Source organism: Lemur catta, chromosome 16 (assembly GCF_020740605.2).
Source record: "Lemur catta isolate mLemCat1 chromosome 16, mLemCat1.pri, whole genome shotgun sequence".
Lineage (NCBI taxonomy): Eukaryota > Metazoa > Chordata > Mammalia > Primates > Lemuridae > Lemur > Lemur catta.
Window position 1 is genome coordinate 45,236,712 of NC_059143.1, and position 23,062 is coordinate 45,259,773.

The following is a 23,062-nucleotide window of genomic DNA, read 5'->3' on the forward strand; positions in this document are numbered from 1 at the left end:
TTGACACAATGAAGCCAGGAACAGATTTCTGGTTTGTTTCTTTTTCCCTTGGAACTCCTTTAAGTACTCAGGAATAGAAGGTACAAGTCCAGGTGAGATGGAGCCCTACGGAGACATCAGGTCTGTTTTAAATACATTACTGTTTTGTATTGTGTGCACGTGTGCAGTTGATTCTTGTTATTCACAGTAGTTATGCCACTGAATTAGCAAATCCTGAACGGTTGCTCCTGGGGGAAATACAGGCTTAGGTTAGGTTCCTGTCACAACATTTTCATCGACCGATCGACACATAACCTTCTTTCATGTGTGTTTCTGTTTAAAGACACCTTATTTGAAATGTGTTGTTGATTCATTAGCACTCTTGGCACTCAGGGCCAACAGCGCTGTAACTCACGCCTGGACGAAGTTTATCTAACACACGTGTTTTCTCCGTAAGGCACGTCAGAGCCTTCTTGCTCTCGGGAACACGAGAAAGCCCTTTAGCACTACTCTTGGGGGTGGTTTTAAACAGGGAAATCACCAACAAAAAGCAAAACAAAAATGAGAAAAACGTGGCACTAGATGACAGGCTGCAAAAAGGACACCTGTTTACAGTACGAGAGCTGAAACGAGAAGACAGAGTGTCACCTGGTTTGACCTCAGGGACCTGAGTGTGGAGTGACTCAAAATTTACACGGTTCTGGGCTCATCCATGAATGACTGCAAAGTGCCCCGAGTATTGATTTTGAGGTTACAAATAAATTTTATCCAGTAGGTGAACTTGCAAGTATGAGTCTGCGAATAATGAGGATTGACTCTGTGTGTGTGTGTGTATCTGTAGTTTACAACAGACCTGAAAGGGGACAGGACATTTAGAGTAAGAAGGTGAGCATTTTTGCTATGTGTTGTGCAAAAAGAGACAAACGTCCAAGTATTCGGGGAGAGTGATTCCCAAGCATGTCATCCGGCCCACTTCTGTGCTTTCCTCACTTATCTCACCACACCGTGACTCCCGTTCTCACTGGGGGACTCTTCAGGATCCCAAGATGAACCCCAAATCTCCAGAAACCCCATTCTCTTAGGTCCAATCTAGTATTGGTGTTGAGATCTATGACATTTGAATTTATTATACTGAAATTCAAGGAGCTGTGTACCATGTCTGACTATTCTGCATTAGCCAAAACTATTCTGCATTCAGTGATCATAAATTCCCTCTTCCTTATCGTCCTACTAACATGCAAATTGACTTTTTTAAAAGCCCACAGAACTCTTAATTATCAGAGAGAGAAAAAACCTACTGGGACGGGTTGGTGCCAACACAGGAAGTGCCAGGAGGAACCTGGGAGTTCCTTAAACAGCGTGTCCTCGGTGATTCATGCTGTGAGCGAGCCGGGCGGGCTGTCTGGGCTCTGGGCCGGGGTGTTGGACAGCTGGGCGACGTGGACGGTGTGCTGTGCTCCCGCCTCATCCCCGGCCGCTGACCCGTCTCTTGTCCCCCGCAGGCAAGGCCCTGGTGGCCGTGGACCCCGGCAACCGCACGGCCCCGCGGCGCTGCGCCTGCACGGGCGGCTACCACTGGAGCCAGGACTGCGAGTGCTGCCGCCGCAACACCGAGTGCGCGCCGGGCCTGGGCGCCCAGCACCCGTGTACGGTTGGGTTTGCGCGTGTGTCGGCCCTCCCCGCGCCCTGCAGCTAGGGCAGAGCGAGCTTTGAGACAGCTTTAGCAACAGCATCATCAACGCCCCAGGGCGCCACGTGGCACTGCAGGAACCCGAGGGGACCCCTTGATTTTCTCCGAGGTGTAGGCACAGGCAAGACCTGAGAATGCCTCTTCGGCCTGGATTCTTCAAAAGGCCTGGGAGCAGTCGGCACACGTGCCCTTGTCACCGCCACAGTGGCTCAGGGGTTTCTCCCTCTCTGAAACCCTGGGGTCCCCGCTTAGGAAGGAATGGGATAGTGTAGGGGTGGTCAAACTTTAAAAAAAATTGTCTACTCCCTTATTAGCATTTTGAAGAAACCATGCAGTGCCCACCCTGCCCCCAGGCACATTTTTAAGTTGACATCTACAATTTTTTATTACAAATTTAAAAAGTTGCTAAGGATTAGTTACTAGGGAATTGTAACAGCAATAACGCTTTAAAAAATATTCAGTGCAATCTAAACACCCTAGCAATTTGATACCCACCATCATTCATTGTAAAATGCACTGATCATACTTAACTGTTGGAAGTTTTACAAGTTCTCTTCTCTCCTTTGCTTTGTATCCATTCCATCTTCCCCACAGAATTCTATCTTAATATGTTTTTATGCTTCGAGGTCTTTTACAACCAGTCTTTCATACTCATTTACATCAAAAATATGCACTTATTTGAAATCTCAGTTTTTAAAAATGTACTATGACTCAAGGTTCTCAGGGCTGAAAACATTTCTTCTGGACCAAGTTGTCACAACTGGTCTAAAATAAATATATTCTATGTTATTATAAAAGTAAAAGCTTTTGAACTTTATAACAAGTGGGATTTTTTTCCAGTTCATATATTCATGGTTGATGTTACTTATTGCTAAGGAGAGACTTTTGTTATAGGAGTATCCCTCAGTTCTTTCAGTACCTTCTGACTTATGTGTCTAAGATCACCTAGTGATGTGATATCAGAAGTTATTATTAATGATCTATCAGTAGAGAACTTAACTGAGTCCTTAATTTTGTTGAAAGTAAAGACATAGAAATCCCTTTGACTCACAAAAAGTATTTCTTAGTGTCATTTGCTTTCCCGACTTCTAGGGGGTATAACAAAGCAGGTTTTTCAAGACATAACAAGTGATTATTTATAATCATTAATCGTTCGTTTAGAGGCACCTAGTTTTAACCCAATATACTTGGACAGGGTTGGGAGGATTAAAATATTATTCATTTCCATTCATATTGAGGAGCATGTCCGTGACAGAGTCTAACTGACAGTCCTTATGAAATGCATTGACTAAACCAGACATGCTTTCTCTTAGAAAAAGTCTGACTTGATTTTTTCAATTATTAAAATAAATCTCCCCATTATAGTCAACTCTCTCTGAATTCTGATTCTAAGATGGACAAGGCCCAGAGCCTTTCCTCAAGTTTGTCACCTGCATGTCACATCCAGGTTTCTGATAGATGTTCTCTCTGCCTTGCACCTTTGGAAGTGGTGCATTCTTTGACAACAGGTGGAGGATAGAAGTGAAGAGGTAGATGAATGACAGTTTCACTCCTGCCCTGCCTTGCAGTATATTTGAATTCAGGACAATTCAGCCTGGTCCTAATGCCCCATTTCTGTTTCCCTACTTTTGCCTTTAATAGATAAGGAAAAATAGAAACTATACCGGGGTGCTCTGAATGCAGGAGCTTTGCCAGTACCAATATTTCTACTTGTCATTTTGTTTGGTATCTCAGAGGTTTGGCATCATAGCAGGATTTGGGGTGGATAACAAGTGTACCTTCTTTTGTAAAGTGGGATTGTGAAAGGGAGAAGGGAGAAGAGAGCCTGCAGGGTGTTTTGGCAGGTCAGTGTTACCAAAGAGTCAAGTCAAGTGTATGGAAATTGATGCCCTGAACCCTTTGTGTGCCTTGGAGGCCCTTAGAGAGCCTTCTTTTTGAGGGCTTCTCAAAGTCTTCTAGATTGTGTTCATCTTTTACAAAGCTGTTTGAATTAATGTGAGTTATTAATAATAGATGTTAACTGAGCTTTTGTGAGTATAGTTTCAAGGCAAATTAAAATGCTAGATTAAGGTGACAGGTACCTTACTCATTGAGCCAAATTGCAGAAATCAGGAATGTACTTCCACCTGACTTTGTACAAAGAAAATTTAATTCCTTATTTTCGTGTTTTATTCAGGAAAATAAATAACAGAATTGCTACTAATTTCAGGAATAATTTGTGGTTTGGGCACCAGCCAATAGCCTGATTATAATGTTACATCATGGCCCATGTTCTCCATTGGACTCACCAAAGGGTCATCACATGCTGGCTGCAGTAGAGCCAATGGACATAGGAGACCTGGGACATCCATGTTTGATAATGTATTATAGTTTATTAGGAATGTGAGAGTTAAGCATACTAACCAGGATCAACTCCTGCTTTCAGCCCTGTGGATCAAGGCAGGCTCCAAAAATCTACCCCAGCACTTGTGTTTATAAATAGTTGTATTGGAGCACACAGCCACATTCATTTCTTTTCTTTTTTTTTTTTTTTAACATATTGTCTATGACTGCTTTCATGCTACAGGCAGTCACAGCAGAGACTCTAAGGCCTACAAAGCCTAAGATATTTACTGTATGGCTCTTTACAGAAAAAGTTTGATACCAGCTGTTGGTTTCAGAGAAAGAGACCTGCAGGGTTCTTTTTTTTTTTTTTTTCAATGAGAAAACTGTTGACACTTCAATACTCATGCTGAGAGTAAGCTCACCAGCAGGGGTCAGGACAATAAGCTTCCCTTAAAAGTAGTAATGGGGCTGCCATGCCCTGCAGATGAAGGCTCGTCTAAGCCAGGAAGGCAGACAGGGGCCCTCAGCCAGGTGCCTGGGGAAAACAGGAGGTGGACGGCAGGAGCAATGGGCACAGACTCCCACACTGGGAAACAAGGTGTGGGTGCAGGGCAGTGGCTCTGAACAGCAAAGGGTCAGGACAAGAGCTGGCCAGACCTGAACCTCAGATATGGGGGTTAGTGGCCTGGCATTGAGCCAGTTACCTTTCTGAACACAGTTCAATAACTCACCGCTGGTGCCAGAACTGGTTCACCCGCACAAGCCAGCGGGGGCTGAAGCAAGTAGACGTGGGTGTCGAGAGCAGGAATGGGGAGACGAGGAACAGAGAGGGGCAGCTCCTCATCTCTGCGCCTCTGGGATACCATCCTGGCCGATCTCTAAGTGTCCTTGTTTGTTTTTTGTTCGTTTTTTTTTTTCTGTTTGGTTTTTTTGACAGTGCAGCTCAACAAGGACACGGTGTGCAAGCCTTGCCTTGTAGGATACTTCTCAGATGCCTTTTCTTCCACGGACAGATGCAAACCCTGGACCAAGTGAGTGACAACAAAGGAGCCAAAGACTTTGCTGGTCTTAAGTAACTCAACCTCCACTGTCTCGTCTGGGTTGAAAACAGACAGATTCCATTGGGTTAGGCTTCCTCTTGAAGCATGTTCAAAATGAAAAATGTCAATTCAGCGTTGAAAAAATATACCAGTCAAACCAATTCTTCAACCCGATATGCATGATGGGAACTTTGTGTGACATTTTAGATTCAATAGTCTGTGACTTAAAGTTGCAGCTTCTTTTTTCCTTTTTCTAAACTTATTTAGTGGAAAATGATTTATGACATTTATTATCATTCAATAACCTCTCCTACTTTTCCCACCTCCCCAACATCACTGGTTTATTCATTCAGAGATCTGTGTGTGTATGTTGTATATGTGCATGTAGAAGCCTCCTGTTTATATAAATGTTTGCACACTGTAAACACCTTGGGTTTTTTTCATATAATATATCCTGAAGTGTTTTCTATATTAGTTAACCTAGACCTTTGTAGCTTTTTAGAGCTGTAGAGTATTTCATTGTAGAGATGTACCATGATTTATTAAGTTCCCTATTGATAGTCATTTACGTTGCTTCTGGTCTTTTCCAATACATAATTTTGTAATGGAGACTCTCATATGTGTACTTTTTCACTCATATGTGAGTGTATCTATAGTGGAATTCCTGGGTCCTTTCACGGCATGCTTGATGTTGAATGCTAAAAATCCATGTAATGATTTTTCCAGTTCCCAGTATATTCCATATTAAATGTTTATTTTCTGATCCACTCATGCAAGTTTTATGTTGAAGAAGATTTCTGTATTTTTCAACTTCAAAAGAACCATCATCAAAATCATCAAAAATGTATTACTTACCCATGGTTATTGAAGCTACGGGAATGTTCTTTACTGAAGACCCTGATCCACCCTCTTGTTGACCACACTCCCAAAGTAGTTCTTAGGAACATGGGCAGTGGTTGCTTTTGTTGACTCAGTTTCCCACCCTTGTGATGTGCTGCTCCTCTCGGAAGGCCCTGGGGGTGCAAAAGTCCAAGAAGACGTGGGTTCTTCTCCAGAGAGAGCTGGCAACCCAGTGCAGTCTTTCATTCCTTTGTTTTTTTCAGCAAGAATATAAAATCAAAGTACTTAACTACTTTCCCCCCCACAGCTGTACCATCCTTGGAAAGACAGTAGAACGTCCTGGGACGGAGAAATCAGATGTGGTTTGCAGTTCTTCTCTGCCATCTAGAAAGCCACCAAATGGTATGTTTTAAAAGAGCTTGTTGGTTGGCAGATGTGCCCCAGTATCGTCAGCGCGTCTGGACCTCGCCCGAACGACGTGCTGGATCTTCCCCTGCAGTTCATCTTCCCTTTTCATTTCATCCTGTCCGTGGTCAGCTCAGTATTTCATTTTTATCAGTATTTTAATTCCAGATGTTGTTTCTTTGATAATTTTCTACATTGGACTGGGGATAACTAATAACAGCTACCTATCATCATTTATGGAACGTTTTGTAGATTAAATTAATCTTAAGTACAGCTTCAAAGATTGACAAAGTCGATGGTTAACGCTGGAGGCTGGCTACTCCGAGTGAGTGAGACCATCCCCAAAGTCATCAAAAGTATATCACTTAGCTGTGGCTAAGACAAGTGGTGAGACAGTGCAGAGGTAGGTCCAGCTATTGGAAGAGATGTCGTAAGTGGCAGGAAGACTTTCTGATGTAGGCCACAGAATAACAGGGTTAACGGGCTTTGACCAAGAAAATCGGGGGTGGGATTTGACATTTTGGGAAATAGGAAGACGTTCCAGCCTTCTGGATATGGAGTTATACAGTAAGAGCACAGTTTATAAAAGACCATTTTGCAGATAACATTAAAAATAAGGGAATAATAAAAGGTTATTTTTAAAAAGAGAGGAGAGGAAAGATAGGGGTCCAGGAAACCAGAATAAGTAAACCAGGAGTTCATAATGTGAAGATTTTTCTGGCAATGAAGTGATCAGGAGGGATGAAGAAAATGGTCGAGTCCACGTTGTGTCACAGACCAAGCCGCAGGAATACATCACAGGGTGACCGTGGTTGTGTTCTCAAGACCAGCAAGACCTGGTGCCATGTTGCTGTTAGGAATGAGATGGGACAAAGGGCTCCCTTCTGCCTGCAGAGGCGTCCACCTGGGGAGGTGGAGGGGGTCTGGAGCTAAGCCAGGGTGAAGCTGGGCGGCGTGGTGAGCGCAGTTAGAGTTGTGCTAAAGTGGAAAACATCCCAGTGGCCCCGGCTGACCTTGCGCCTGGTGAAGGCAGAGTGACCCGGGCTGGGCTAAACTGTGGGTCCCACCCTCAGAGTGTGAGGCACGCTGACTAGCACAGTCGGAGCTGGGGAGCTCCCCGCTTAGCTCATTCCAGACCAAGATCCTTGATTCTGGGGTTTGATTTACAAGGTTTTGTTTTTAAGCCTAGTAAAATTAAATAATCTCTAATGCCGTATTTCTCACTTTCTTCCAATACAGAACCCCAGATTTACTTGCCCGGTTTAATTATTCTGCTTTTCTTCATATGTGTGGCAGTAGTCGCTGCTGTCATCTCTGGTGTTTACTACAGGAAAAAAGGGAAAGCACTAACAGGTATTGTGTGTGTGGTGGGTTTTGAAAATTAATCTTACAATAGATACATTTCTAGGTAAATGCTTTCGAAGATGAGGAGATTGTCCACTGGCTGCATTTGGTGATCTGCTTAAATGAGTGCCTTGAGGTGTTTGCGCTTAAACTAAAGTGAAACGCCCTTCTGTCTTATTGTTCTCTAGCGAAAACAAAAACAAAGACAAAAAAAGTCCCCAAACCCAACATTGTGTCTGTTTGCATATATGCAAACAAGAATATGCTAGCATTCAGGAAACTAACGATTTGTAAGCTGTGTGTTTAACTTGTATAGGTGATGCAGCATCAGTGATACAGGGGGGTTGCATTTATCCTATAATACACCAATTTTTAATGTACACATTTAAAATGTAGACAGAATATTCAGATGAATGGTAGGGGGAAGTTTTGATTGGGGTGTTACTTTGAAATGTGAATCTAAAATTATGATTTCAGATTTATGATATGAATCTAAAAGTATATATTTAGTAAATTTAGGTGCTTATTCTTAGAATGGACAATAAAGTATTATTTCTTGGGAATAATTTTCTCATAAAAAATTGTTGGTGATTTTAAATATCACATCATGTTTGGCATTATACTACAAAGTTAACTGTAATTTTTATGAAAGGAAACAATTCAAGGCTTTATTAGGTTTCCTAAAGATATTTCTTAATCCTTAAATATTCAAATCATTCTCTCTCTCTTTTATTTATTTATTTACTGCTTGATTGATTGAGACAGGGTCTTGCTCTGTTGCCTGAGCTAGAGTGCAGTGGCATCATCATAGCTCACTGCAACCTCAAACTCTTAGGCTCAAGCGATCGTCCCACTTCAGCTTCCCAAGTAGCTGGGACTACAGGCATGCACCACCACACCCAGCTAATTTTTTCTATTTTTTGTAGAGACGGGTCTCGCTGTGTTACTTAGGCTTATCTCAAACTCCTGGCCTCAAGTGATCCTCCTGCCTCGGCCTCCCAAAGTACTAGGATTACAGGCGTGAGCCACCGCGCCCAGCACAAATCATTCTCTTTTGAAGCACCTGTTTCACCATCCTTTTCCATTGTTAGTTGCTCCCTTGTTTATACCGTCCACCTCTCCTTTGCTGTGATTTGGTCAGTTCTCCCATATCACATCATAGACTTCATAACACCCAGCAGATCTTGCTACTTCTATTACCATTAAATGGCCTGATGTAAACTGGGCAATCAAAAGATTAATTAATCCACACGTTAATCGGCCACCAGGCACTGGACTGGCACTGAGGTCTCAATATGGAAGCATCTCGGTGGGCAGGCAGGCGCTCAGCCCACAGCATGCAGCTGAGTACGGGAGAGAAAGTGCCCAGCACTAGGTGGCAGGTGACAGAGGGTCTGCCCGGCCTTGGGGTCAGCCGGGGATTCCCAGAGGAGGAGATGGGTGAGCTGAGATCTGAAAGGCAATTGGGATTTACTGTGGTGTGCTGAGGGCATTGGAAGAGGCTACTGCAGCTGTAGCAGAAAGTCAGGGAACCAGTTGAGGTAGAAGCGGAGAGGAGGGCACGGCCAGACGAGGCAGCCCTGCAGGCCTTGGCAGAGCGCAGCGAGGACAGCCCCCAGCTCGCGCGTAGCAAACAGACTCGGTGGTGCAGGGAGAGAGGACAGGAAGGCGTTTGCAGTTATCCCGGGGAGAGATGATCATGGTAGTTATGACTGGCTATCACCTCTGTGTATAAATATTTCCTTTTAGTACCATTTGTGATTGTCTAGACTGATTCCTACAAGGAAACAGCTGCAACTGTCCTTTTGTTGGGAGTAATTTTTCTGTGACATAATTTCAAAATGATAGAAAAGAAGCAAGAATGATGATGATAGCAATAGCTAACATACATTGCATATTATCATATGCCGGCACAACTATATGCATTTTACACATACTAAGTAAATCTTCACAACAGCACCATGTGGTAGGCACCATTATTTTTCCTATTTTATGAGGAAGAAACTGAGGCTAAGAAAGGTTAAATAATCTGTGCAAGGTTACATAATAGTCTATAGCATAAACGAGATTATGTGTAGACTGTGTAGCTCAGTGCCTGGCGCACTTAAGTGCTCAGTATGTGTTAGATGTCATTAGCTATTATTATGAACTGTGATTATCTTCCCATGGAGAACTGATGACTCCTAACTTTGGTCTTTATAGTGGATACAACGTTACATATTCATTACAGGTGGGATAAAATTTTATCTTGGTATAATATAAATTCATAGATTTGACCTTTTAGATTTCATCACTTCTATTTTATAAAAGTTAATGGAGATGTACTTTGTATATGCCAAAGAACATATTCTTCTTTCTTCTGAGAAGCAACCAGGGATAGATATTGGGACCTGCTGGAATTCAGCAGGGTCTGACAGCCCTTCATGTATACCTCTATGTTATTGCACATACATTGGAGCTAGTTTACTAGAAAATCGGTCTCTTGGACATGCCCTCTTTCTTCCCTACCATGCCTAGCCTAGTCCCTCGTAATCAAAGACATCTTGCTAAGGGAATGAGAATGTCTATCGTAACAGCAGCTCTGACAGCCCCCACATGTGCCCAGAGGTATTCAGTGGATCATGCTTTGCTTTACACGGAATGGGAAGTTCTGTTGTGATAGGAGTAAGATGCTTTCAGGGCCTTTAAATCAGTTGATTCATTTTTAAATGCTTCACTCCCAGGGATGCCCACTGAAAGGCTTGCAGTGGACAATGTTGAAAGATAATATTGAACTGACATAGTGGTCAGTAATACTGAGCCTGACACAGAAAGAAAAATAGCCCATGATCTCCCTTATATGTGTAATCTTTTTTTTAAAAAAATAGAAAATAAAATAGTGGTTACCAGGGGCAGGGGGAAAGGAAATGAGGGGATGTCAAAGATACAAAGTAGCAGATCTGTGGGATGAACAAGTCTAGAGATCTAATGTACAACAGGAGCATAGTAGTTAATGATATTATATTGTATTCAGGATTTTTGCTAAATTTGTAGATTTTAGCTATCTTGCCATACACAAAAATAATAGGTAACTATGTGAGATAATGGATATGTTAATTTGCTTCACTATAGTAACCATGCAACTGTTTTTATTCCATAACCTCATGTTGTGTATCTTAAATATACACAATGAACTTTATTTTAACAAAAAGAAATAGGAAATAATAACATGAAGCCTTTGTCCTTGCTTTGTTTTTCTAGCTAATTTGTGGCACTGGATCAACGAGGCTTGTGGCCGCCTAAGTGGAAATAAGGTAAAGCTAAAAGTCTTTAGTGCCTCCATTAAGTACTTTCAACAGTTAGGCTGATCCAGCCGTATTAGTCCAGTATCGAGCCCCCTGGCCCAAGGGGCACTTCCGTGTGTGGTGATTAAACCTCAGCTCCCAGATGGATCCCCTTAGAACACCCCAAAGCCCGAGTCCATCCTCATCCTAAATGCCCGTTTTCTTGGCTTTGATTCCACTTGTCATCTCTGGGTAAGTGTGTTATTTCTTTAGTACCAATCTTGACTGTCTAGTATAGGTTTCTAGGAAGAACGAGATGCAACTTTCCTTAGTTATTTGGTAACTTTTTACTTTAACATAACTTCAAAATTACAGGAAAGTGGCAGAAAGGCCTTCCACACGCCCTATACTCAGACCCACCAGTTGTTTTCATTTCATCGCATGGCTTTATTATTTGCACTCTCTCTGTATGGTTTGGTCTGGCACCATTTGAGACTGAATGGCAGACAGTGGGTTCCTACGTCCTTCAGTACTTCATTGTGCATTTCTTAAGAACAAGGATGTCCTCGCATATAACCATAGCACATTTATCAAAATCAAGAAACTTAACGGTGGCACAATACTGTTAGCCAATCCACTTTTGTATTAAAATTTCATTAATTATCTCATTAAATCCTTTAGACCTACTTTCTTCAGTATGAAAATATATAAATTTTAAAGCATGAGCTCAAGCTGATTTCTCCAATTCCAATCCCAACACTACAGGATTCATCCTGGTCTTTCTATTTTCGTATCTTACTCTCTCCTTCCTCAGCAGTATGAAACCTAGCCCCTATTATTCTCGAAATATTTCCTCATTTGCTCAATACTAGAAGATGTACAGAGTGGTTTCAGAGTTACAGCAAAACAGAGCTACAGAATCGAGTTCAGTATTTGTTTATAGTTGCTTTTTTTTGTATTTATATTGAGAGTATATAGTCAAAATACTGTGTTCAAAATTTATGTGGGTTAGGTCTTCCCCTTGCTTAGATGTGAATATGCTATGTATTGAAATGCAGCTAGATTCATTTGTTTCTGGGTGTATATTCCATTATAGCAGCGGTCCCCAACCTTTTGCCACCAGGGACCGGTTTCATGGAAGACAATTTTTCCACCCCTCCGGGAGGGTTGGAGGAAGGCAGCAGAGCTCTATGGCCTGGTCCCTAACAGGCCACAAACTGGTACCAGTCCACAGCCCAGGCATTGGGGACCACAGCATTATAGGATTCTCTTGCACTCTGTAATTTTAAATAACATAAATAAAGTGCCATGGTGAATGTTCCACCTGTACTTGTCCTGGTGGAAATAATTAGTATAAATACCATTTTCGGCAGTGTTTAGCCAACCATGTTCTAATAACTCTGGGTATTAATGCCTCTGCCTTCTGAATTTAAATTGGCAGGAGTCCTCAGGTGACAGCTGTATCAGCACTCACACGGCAGCCTCTAGTCAGCACCAAGTGCGTGAAGGTGTCTTACTGCTGACTCTGGCGGAGAAGCCGTTTCCAGAAGACATGTGCTATCCAGACAGCAGTGGTGGCTGTGGGGGAGCGTGTGCAGGAGGTGGTCCCTACGCTCAGGGCGAAGACGTCGGGATGCTCTCCTTGGGCAGCAAGACCGAGACCGAGGGGGACCCCTTCAAGCAGATTCCCATGGAAAACGAATACATGGACAGGCCCTCCCAGCCCCCAGACTGTTTGCTGTTCCTGACTCAGCCTGGAAGCAAGTCCACACCCCCTTTCTCTGAGCCCCTAGAGGTGGGGGAAAATGACAGTTTAAGCCAGTGCTTCACAGGGACAGACAGCATGGTGGATTCAGAAAGCTGCAACTTCACTGAGCCGCCATGCAGGACTGAATGGATTCCTGTGTCCTCTGAAAAGTACTTGCAAAAAGAGGTGGAGGGTGGCAATTGCCCCCACTGGGCAGCCAGCTCCAACTCAGCAGATGGCTGCACAGGCTGCAGGAACCCTCCTAGGGAGGACCATGAACCCCTCATGGGTTCCCTGAAATGTGGACCCTTGCCCCAGTGTGCCTATGGCATGGGCCTTCCCCCTGAAGAAGCAGCCAGCGGGGCAGAGGGGGGAGGCCAGCCCCAAGACGGGGCTGATGGGAGGCCTCCAAGCTCGACGAGGGGAGGTGCTGGGTCTGGAGGCTCCCCCAGTGACCAGCCACCTGCATCCGGTAAGTAACTTTCCTGGTCTCACTTCTGAGCAAAAAGGCCTGTTCTTGGCACAGGGTTTGGGGACAGGTATTACAGGCCATTCAGGGAAGAGGAAACTAACATGGGAAAAATTCAGCTTGAGCTTTTTCTCTTAGTGAGCGTCTTCAGGCTGGTGTGGTGGCTCACACCTATAATCCCAGAATTTTGAGAGGCCAAGGGTAGAGGATTGCTTGGGGCCAGGAGTTCGAGACCAGCCTGGGCAACAAAGCAAGACCCTATTTCTACAAAAAGTTAAAAAATTAGTGGGCGTGGTGGCATGTGCCTGCAGTCCCAGCTGCTCGGGAGGCTGAGATGGGAGGATCGCTCAAGCCCAGGAGTTTGAGTTTACAATGAGCATGATCATGCCACTGCACTCTAGCCTGGGTGACAGAGTGAGACCCTGTCTCTAAAAAAATAAAATAAAAAATAAGGGTCTTTAGAAAGGATGGGTTTGGATTCAGACCACGCGTCGGATTGTAGATTGGGCCATGTGACTGCATCTTCTACCACTCAAGCTATTTCTGCGTTTGTCCCGTACCCGTCTGCATTCAGGCTTCTCATGCTAGGATTAGACCCCAACCTCAGCATCGACCCCCGAAAGACAAAGTCAACATTGACACCTCAGGACTGGCTGAATCAAAGAGTTCCCTCAGATTTCAGGTTTTTGGTTTTTGTGTTGAAAGCATCGTAGGCCTCTAAAATCTCCTCCAAGAAAGCTCTTATAAATTTTGGAGGACAAATAAAATTGTCTAGTTAATCCGTAATTAATTAATATTCATTGTGCATAGTGTGTTGCTTCTGTACCAAATTAATGATACAGTAAAACTGTCCTTTAACATTTTATATGAGAAGCCCCTTTTATAACCACTATGTATAATGTATTTAGGGAACTAGGAGGATAATTTCAACAATTTAACATCATTATAGAGATTTATCACTGCAACACTGCTTGAGCATGAACAACCCACCAATTATAATATTATAACTTTTTTTTCATGAGGGTAAAATACCATCTGCTTTATTATGTAGTCACAAAGGACTCTGCAGCTGACAGTGAGGGCTTCCTCGGGCTCTGGGAATTATTTGTCATGCGAGGGTCAGGGATCTCTTTGAGAATCTTCTGTCAGCCATAGACTCTCTCTCTCCAGAAAATGAATATATGGATATATACTATTTAAGGAGCTTTACAGCATCCTCTAGCTCTCCAAAAAAAAAAAAGCCCATCCATGGGCCACCCATTTCCAGAGATGCTTTTTCTTTTCTGCCTCTTAGACTACCCATGGCGCTAGCAGCCAGTCTGTGAATTATTCTGTAACCCTGAGGCAGCTAGACCTGTGTCTTAAACACACTGTTTTGCCTCGTGGTAAGGGTGGTTCCTAGCTTTCGTCTGTTCCCCAAGCTTTGTGGTTTTGCTGCAACTAGACAAGTTCACTGACGTATAAATTCTGTAATACCAAGTCTCCATCAAACTGAAAAGAGCAGAAAAACTGGTAGATTTTTCCTTCGGAAGACCTCAGAATTTTTTTTAAGATTTTAAGGAATTTCCATGACTAAAAATTGGGCCCTGTTGTTCCTTTGCATTGTTCTAGTTCTTCTCTAGTGGTTTATTTTCTTCCCCCTGGCTCTGCAGACACCCAGAACACTAGTTATCTGGGGGCGAGAAGGCTGAAGCTCCGTCTAGGGCAGCAGCCAGGCCTTGGCAGCACCGCCGGGGACAAACTGGTTTTTCAGTTGGTGACACCAGGAAGATGATGTTTCCTCGGGGTGGAAATCATCAGTCGTTCTTGGAGGAACAGTGGTGGCCAAATTTAAAGATTGATTGATTGATTGATGATTGCTTTTTTTTTTTTTTTAGTACCATGAAACCAAAAGCCACACGTTTGCTTTCCTGTAAAAGAGTTAAAACAGTGGTTTAGTCTGCTTTTCATTATCTTTTATTTCTCCAGCACCAAACCTCCAGGCATAGAGGAAAGGCATAAAAAGTGTGTCATCAGCTAAGTGGTGTTAATTTGCTTTTTCTGTCTTCCGTCTGGGGCTCGGCCATGCAAAACATCCGCAGAGAGCCTGCTGCGGTCGGCCCAGCGAGCAGGCCAATTTAATTTGCGCCTGAGGAGAAGCAGCAGCCAGATTGATTTCCGCGGCTGCGCTATTCTTACAATTACTGCTGCATGAACAGGCCTTCTGGTTTCTGGTCAAAATAGCACTTTCTCATTCTTGCTTTTTTTTTTTTTTAATTGTCATAATTTATGTTCTGTAAAATGTGTGAAAGAGGAGGGAGCCTGGGTGAGAAGGCGGGGCCTGATCCTGTTGGGCCTGAAGGCCCCTGTGCTCTCAGGCTGGAGGAGGTGGCCTTTTTTATTGGGGTTTTGGGTTTTTATATGTGGGTATTTGTATGTTTTTATTTACAACCAAATCAAGTGGTTTCTAGAGAAATGCCAGTGATTGGGGATATTCTCTGTAGGGAAGCATGTCTCTTTTTGTCCTAGCCTCTTTTTGGAGAAAATGATGGTTTTTCAAACAGCTCCACAAGTAGAGATAATGTTTAAAAAGAATAATAATGTTGCTAAGGATATTTTAGCAGTGTTATAACTCTTAAAATACAGTAAGAATTATTAATGAAGACCATGAAAGTGGGGGAAACATATTCTTCATTATGTTTTAAATAACCATACCTTAATTTAGGTCTTACGTTTTGCCTATCCTGATGACGTGATGGTTACCTTGGTTACAAGCCCTCTCACCTGGAGTTGGGAGCATTCTCACTGTGCCCCCGAGAACTGTTATTTTATAGGAAAGAAGTAACGACTGCTTGTGATGAGTGTGCCTGTCACTGGCCAGTGGCTTGGTTTTGGCTCCTAAAGTCATTCATTTGGTCCAACCACTGCTGAGCTGGAGAGAGTTGTTTATTTACTGGGCCCGCAGCAGTTCTTGATGAACACTGGCTACACATTTCTTTTTCTATCAAACCCTTATTGAAGGTCCACTGAACCATGGAGACTTGAAAAATCCCGGAAAACAACTAGGAGTTAATGTCAGGGAATGGACAACGTGAAAAGAATCAATCATTTGAGAAATGCAGGCCATCCACAGCCTGCCCCTCTCTGACCTGAGTCTTGGGGTCTCTCTCACCGAGGCTGGATACTTTCACAGCCTTAGCAATCAGTTCTAGGCAGCCACAATCAGTCGGTAGGAATTCTTATAATGTGATCTTTCTCCAAAGGTGGCTTAGTCATGGCATGTTAAGTGAATAGATGTTTATATGCTCATTCATTCATCCAGTCAGGAATAAATAGAGAAATAAGAAACCATCATTCCCTGTTCCTCTCCCAGGTCACTCTCAGCCTCCCACTTCTTTGGTCTTCTCTAAGGAGCTGAGGGAGAATGAGGCCACGGGAGCACTGGCATTAGCTGTCCTGGGCACACCTAGTGGCCCAGGCAGGGGAGGCAGAATTGACAGGGCTGAGGTGAGCTGGTTCATCTGAGTGGCATAGGCACGCCAAGGCACGGGAGGTTGAAGACACCTGCCTGACTCCCTGTCTCTCCCCATCCTCAGTCGTCATCCCTGGGCCGCTCTCTCTTGACATGACTGTTGTTGACCATCCACGTCCATCCTGAGACTACAGACAAAGGTTTTCCTACCCAGATGCACCTCCCCTTCCCTTGTCCAACCCCAGCAATGGACAGTCCTCTAACTTTCTTCCTGCCCCTAGCATGCCATCCACACCTTGTATTTCACTTTTAGCCAGGCATTATAAGGACAGGTAGTAGTTCACTGGCCCTGAAACATTAAGTTCAAACTGCTATTTTATAATTTGGCTATTCAGTGATAATATTCAGAATTCATTGGTGCTAAAAGTCAATGTATTATTTCAAAATAGATAAAAGATGTGGTCACTATATACTTTGCTTCATTTAGTCCTGCCCCTCCTCTTTCTGTACAAATAGGCTTCATTTTAGAAGCATTGGGTCCGTAAGACTTTCTAAGTAATTTTCTAGCATGATTCAGAATGGAACTATTAAATACTGCTTCCCTTCTCTTACCGTCATATACCCAGTTTCTTCCAAATGCCTGAAACAGAGCTTACATTTCCATAAAAAGGAAAATCACATGACAAGCATATGGGTTAAATATAAAATAAGTTTTAAAAAAAAAATTCCAAAAGAACCCAATATAGCCTGGGTAGTTTGAGTGTATTTGTGTATATTTTTAGTTCTGTTCCTTGGAAGAAAATCTACAATGACAATTTGGTGGTATTATTTGGCATAGTTCTTGTGATTTAATATTCATATGTTATGCATTTTAAACAACATAATAAGCTTTTGAGAAGAAAAGTGTGCATTATCTTGCTTTTTAAAAATGGAAATTCTGTCAGGGATTGTGTTTTTAGAACTAAAGTTGTTCTTTCTGCCTGAGAAATGCAGATTCCACGGAGCCTGCTAAATGAATTATGGACTGAGCAAAGTATAAACATCTTTCTAATTATGATGGGACTCATCGTCATTGGTGGTTTCTGTTGATTTTCATGCTGTTCCTAACACTCTTGAGTTACCTGAACGTGTCTCTAGTTAAGTCACATTAAATATTAATATTAATGCTAAGTCTACTAATCCATTTTAAGTGTTAGAAACTCTTCAAAATTCCTAACTTAATAAAAATCCCCATGTTATTCTGGCTTTTAAATCATACTTTTGGGCAGCCTTTAAATATAATTTAGTCAGTTTCATTGTATTCAGAGACCTCTAAGACTGTTTGGATATCCTGAAGGTTACGGTTTTATCAGCGATATGATAGATGTTAGTTTTGAGGTGCTGGTTAAGTGCTTGGTGTATATCATCTTCTTAGCTGCTCAAGAGAGCCTGTGGGGCAAGTTCCTCGCCGGGATCACACAGCTAGTAAGAAACGAAGCCATGATTCAGGTATTTGCTGTGAAGCTTGTACCATAAACCACCACACCATCTCCTCTTGAATCGGTGCCAGTGATAATTGATTTCATTTGTTTACTGTGCCTTGGAGAATCCTCAGTGTGACACAGACTAAGGACAAACGCAGGCCTGGAATGACAGGCTGCTCTGGCTGAGCAAGGGGCAGTGGCCAGGCCCAGAAGGTTGCACCGGAGGGACACCAGGGCCATGCAGTGGGTCATGGTTACCTGCCTTGTCATGAGACCCCTCTCTTCTGCCAGTTGTCTCTGGAAGTCACTATTTTCACTGTCACTGTTTCTTTTGTGGGAAAGCCTTTTCTTCCACGTGCCTCCTATTCCATCTTTTTTTGGAAGTGAAATAAACTTTAAAGGCCAGGGGCAGCCTTGAAGGAGAAAGCTGTCAGAAAGGCATCCTTAAGACAGGCAAGGAGGTGGCAGGCCCTTGCTTGGCTCTAAGGACTAACAGTACCTAGAAAACCTCAGGCCTTTATTATTTTTGTATAAAGACTATTTTTCAGAGCATTTTTAGGTTTACAGCAAAATTGAGGGGAAGGTTCAGAGACTTCCCATATTCCTCCAGCTCCTACACATGTACAGCCTCCCCACCCAGTGACTATTAACATCCCCCACCAGAGTGTGCTTTTGTTACAACTGATGAACCTCCATTGACACATTAGGATCCACTCTTCCTGTTGTACATTCATTCTATGGGTTTGGACAAATTTGTAATGACATGCATCCACCATTATAGTATCATACAGAATAGTTTTACCACCCTAAAAATCCTCTGTGCTCCACCTATCCATCCCTTCCTTCCTCTCCCTGAACTCCTGGCAACTACTCATCTTTTTACTGTCACCATAGTTTTGTCTTCTCTGAAATGCCGTATAGTTGGAATTGTACAGTATACAGGCCTTTTCGGATTGGCTTCTTTTACCTAGTATTATGTATTTAAATTTCTTCCATGTCTTTTCATGGCTGATGGCTCCTTTATTATATATATATATATATATTTTAGAGACAGGGTCTCACTCTGTTGCCCAGGCTGGAGTACAGTGGCCTGATCATCACAATCTTGAACTCCTGAGCTAAAGCAATCCTCCTTGACTCATTCTGCAATCACATTGTTTTCTTTTTGTTGCGTTTTAAGAGTTCTTTGCATAGTTTGGACAACGGCCCTTTATCAGATACGGCTTTTGCAAATATTTCTTCCAGTCTGTGGCTTATCTTTTCATGACTGTGCAGCTTGCTGACACAGTGCCCAGTGGATGTTGTCATCCCAGGGCCTTGCCCTCTCAGATCAGATGTGAACTCTTTATTAGACTGTAAACTCATCTGTTCTGAAATGCAGAAAACAAATTTTAAGGAATTATTGCTTTTAGCAAGGACAGTTCAGACTGAGGTGTATTCCTGGATAAGGATATTGCCAACTCATTCTAAGCCTTGATAGATACTAGTGCTATATTCAACTCATAGCTGACTTGTGTGATGAGAAATGAGACTATAGAGTTTAGTGTAGAATTATATAGATGAGTGTTCTAACCAAAGGCAGTCATGATGATTGATGATTTCAACAGAGAAAACAAAAGTTGGTTAGATTTCCAGAGAAATCTAACCTTTCAGTGTTCAAGATACATTGAGATCCTCCAACAAGACAGGGATGGAAACATAATATTACTACTCAGCGTATTTCATGACTCTTGGTGTGCTTGGGAGTTCCATGAGCACTGATATTACTTTCTGGGAGTAGGAATGCCATCATTGCTCCTGATTCTTTGCTATTTCCCAAGTGTTTGCAAATCCAACATCTTGTTTGACCCTTATTCCATCCTGCTGGATATTGATGGGATCATTTTTTCACCTATTTAACAAATACGTGTTATGCATTTGCTCTGTGCAGCCTCACCCTGCCAAGCTAGATGGCTTGATAATTGATGCAAACAGATCTGCAGAGTGTTAGGTGGCTTGTCCCAAATTCTCACCACTAGTGAGGGCCAAGCTGGGACAAGACCAGGGAGCTTTATGGACCCCTGCTGTCTCCTCTGTCCTGCCCCACGTCTGCCCCTCCTGTACTCAAGCATCCATTAGTACACCCATCCCTGCAGTCACCACTTACCTCTGCTCTTCAGGGACTAAAACACAGCCATGACATTGACACTATTAGAGTACTTTCAGGTGAGGCTGGATTATGACAAGCCATGGAAAAAGCAGGCTGTGACACAGTTTTCATCCTTGAAATGGTGTCAGTGTGTGGAGGGGAAAACAAACCAACAACCCCCTGGGATGCTCAGATGCAAAGTGCCTGTAAACTAGCATCTGTGACGCAGCCAGCTGGGCCTGGAGAGAGCACTTAGTAAATTCTGGCTGTGCAGTGTTGTTTCTGTTACTCTTGTTATTGTGGAAGCTCTTAATCTCTCCATGTAACCCACAGATTAAACCTCAGCCCCCTTTCCCTCTGTGAAGGAAGCCAGCTGAAGGCCACTGACACGCACAACCAGTGGGTCCCTCTAGAATACCTGGGCCCTTCTGCTGCCGCTGCATGGCCACGCTTACCAAAGCCCAGGGGTGCTCCCAGTTCTGTGAGTGTGAGCTGATCTTGTTGTAACTTAAAACTCTGTTATGTTAACTGTAAAAATACGAGTTTGATAATCACAAGGATTATTTCTCTGAAAACCACTGAATGCTTTGGGACAATTCAAAGAATGAATTACTAAAACGTTTTTTCTATTGAAGTTGAGGTGGATGAGACAACTGTGAAAGATGGGAGGAATAAAACCCTAGAAGGATTTTGCACCTTAGACTGCTTGGCAACTGAATTTTAGTTAAAGAAACCAAAACTAGAAATTGTAAGCAATGCATTAGAAGTATCATTGATAGAGTCAGGTAGACCCATTCTCAAAGGGACAGGCCTCAGTTTTACATCAGAAAGTTGACATTGAGGGTTTTACAGCAAGTGGCGGGTGGCTTGAACATCAGGAAAACATATCAGGATTTTGGGAGCACCAACAGATAGTTTCTACAACTCAGTGTTTCACTGAATATTTAGTTCATTGGTAGAGAAAATTTGATTGGCAAATACTTCTGCAATATTGAAACGTGTCCAACTTATAAGATGTTACCTCCAAAAACAGTGATGCTAAATTAGAGCTCAATGGGGGAAAACATAGAGCAATACTTCTAAGACTGGCAGAATAATTTGCACAGCCCAGTGAAAATGAAAATGCGAGACCCCTTGTGCAAAAATGAATAGAAATTCCAAGATGATGACAGCAGAGCATTCAACCAACCATGGGGCTCTTCAGAGCAACTGCATAGGCTACCCACCCATGAAGACCCCTCTGCCACCACTAACGAATTGCCACTTACTGTGATTGGCAAATCAGTAGAACTTTTTAAAAAAATGTTTAGTCTGTATCAGTTTACTATCTCTCACAAAATTCAGCATGGATGGACTTGATTGAAGGTTGTTTTTCACATTAATTGTACTGTTGATAAAGAAACACTTGAAGAAAAAACTTATTTGAGAATCTCCTGATCTTTCTAGGTAACTTTTCTTTACATCCTAATAGTCAGGAATTTTAAGGCCCTAGTTTTTGTCCTTCCCTATCCCCCATGGTTCTCCAAGAAAAATACTCTTGATTCAATCTATGAATCAAAGGATTCTGGTATGTTTAAATATATCACTTAGGCAAAAGGGTTTGAGTTACATTTTAGACAAAAATAGAAAACAAGAACAAATATAGGTCTTACAGGATATTTAGGATATCAGTATCAAAGATATTGTTTGCCATGGGGCAATGCCATGGAATGAACTTCTCAACATGAAAGATTTAACACAAAATCTTGATGTACAAGATGATGTCAAAAAACATCATCTTTTTACTTGGGCTCAAACTAATTGGAGGTTCTGACAAGGAAGAAATAAACAACAATGGATTCATGATGCTGATTTGTTGAAAAATAAAATTTTAAATGGTAGAGAAATCATTTATATCATGACACAAACAGATAAGTCTATGAAGAAGATAAAGAAGAAATGAGATTAAATTTAAAACCATAAACCAATCATGCAGTGGCTAGAGATGTCCCCTGTAGTTTTACATTATCTCAGCAGCTCATGATGTTGTAATAATAAAAAAGTAAAACTATCTCAAGAAAAATCATACTTCTAAGCAACTTAAGTATTTTAAAATACTTACTAAATGTATGTTTTTAATCAGAAGAGAGTGTTTATGGTAAGTCCGTATTATTTTTTCTCACTTTGTCTTTCTCTATTAACTAAGCAGTGATCCCTCAAGTAGGAAAACTTCTGTGTTGCTAAGCTCACTTACTCTGCTGCTACAGTGAGAGAAGCCCTTTTGCAGCCCTTGGTCAGTAGTAGCTGAGTTACTTGGAAAAATCATTTTACAAATTCATATCTTAAATTGTTAACTTAAACCATATAACTTATAGTCACACACTGACTATTTTTAGTGTAAGACCGTATATATTGGCTGATTTTAGTTTCCTGAGCCTTTTTCACATTCACCATGCTATCTTAATTTCCAGTTTCCATTGCTTTAGTGTGAAATGAGAAGTTACAAATGTGTGCAAAACAAATCTGAAAGCAGAAATCCTTCTGGACTTTTAATGTATCTTTTTCTTCTTCTTTTTCCTTCTTTCTCACTTTTCTATTGTCCCAGGAACAGTCTCATCATATTTGTCCAATCTGGGATATTTCTGGTGATAATCTCTGCACCATACATTTGGTTTTGGTTTTCTGTTGGCGGGAGTGGTGGTGGTGAAGCCAGCTTGGTTCTGTGCTGCCATTTTGAAACTGGAAGTCCCTCTTTTTTCTTTTTTTATAGTTTCCTTGTCCACACCACTACACCACTTCAGCAGTTTATTGCTGTTGTTTTTTTGTGTTTGTATTTTTTTTAGTCGCTTTTATTTGGGTCCTTGAAAAACATTTACTTTAGTTTGCTTAGAAACATTTCCCATTTTTTTCCACACTTACATTTCACTGCTTTGCATAGC

The 23,062-nt window shown here is 42.2% G+C and overlaps 1 protein-coding gene across 1 annotated transcript in view; it reads left to right on the plus strand.

Annotated features, from left to right (window-relative positions):
• Positions 1-23,062, plus strand: part of TNFRSF11A (TNF receptor superfamily member 11a) — a 48,218-nt gene that overhangs the window by 20,409 nt on the left and 4,747 nt on the right. The window contains exons 10-15 of the mRNA XM_045527630.1: positions 1,482-1,625; positions 4,932-5,025; positions 6,182-6,276; positions 7,519-7,632; positions 10,864-10,916; positions 12,328-13,105. Coding sequence (XP_045383586.1) covers positions 1,482-1,625; positions 4,932-5,025; positions 6,182-6,276; positions 7,519-7,632; positions 10,864-10,916; positions 12,328-13,105 — 1,278 coding nt within the window. The remainder of the gene's footprint in view (positions 1-1,481; positions 1,626-4,931; positions 5,026-6,181; positions 6,277-7,518; positions 7,633-10,863; positions 10,917-12,327; positions 13,106-23,062) is intronic.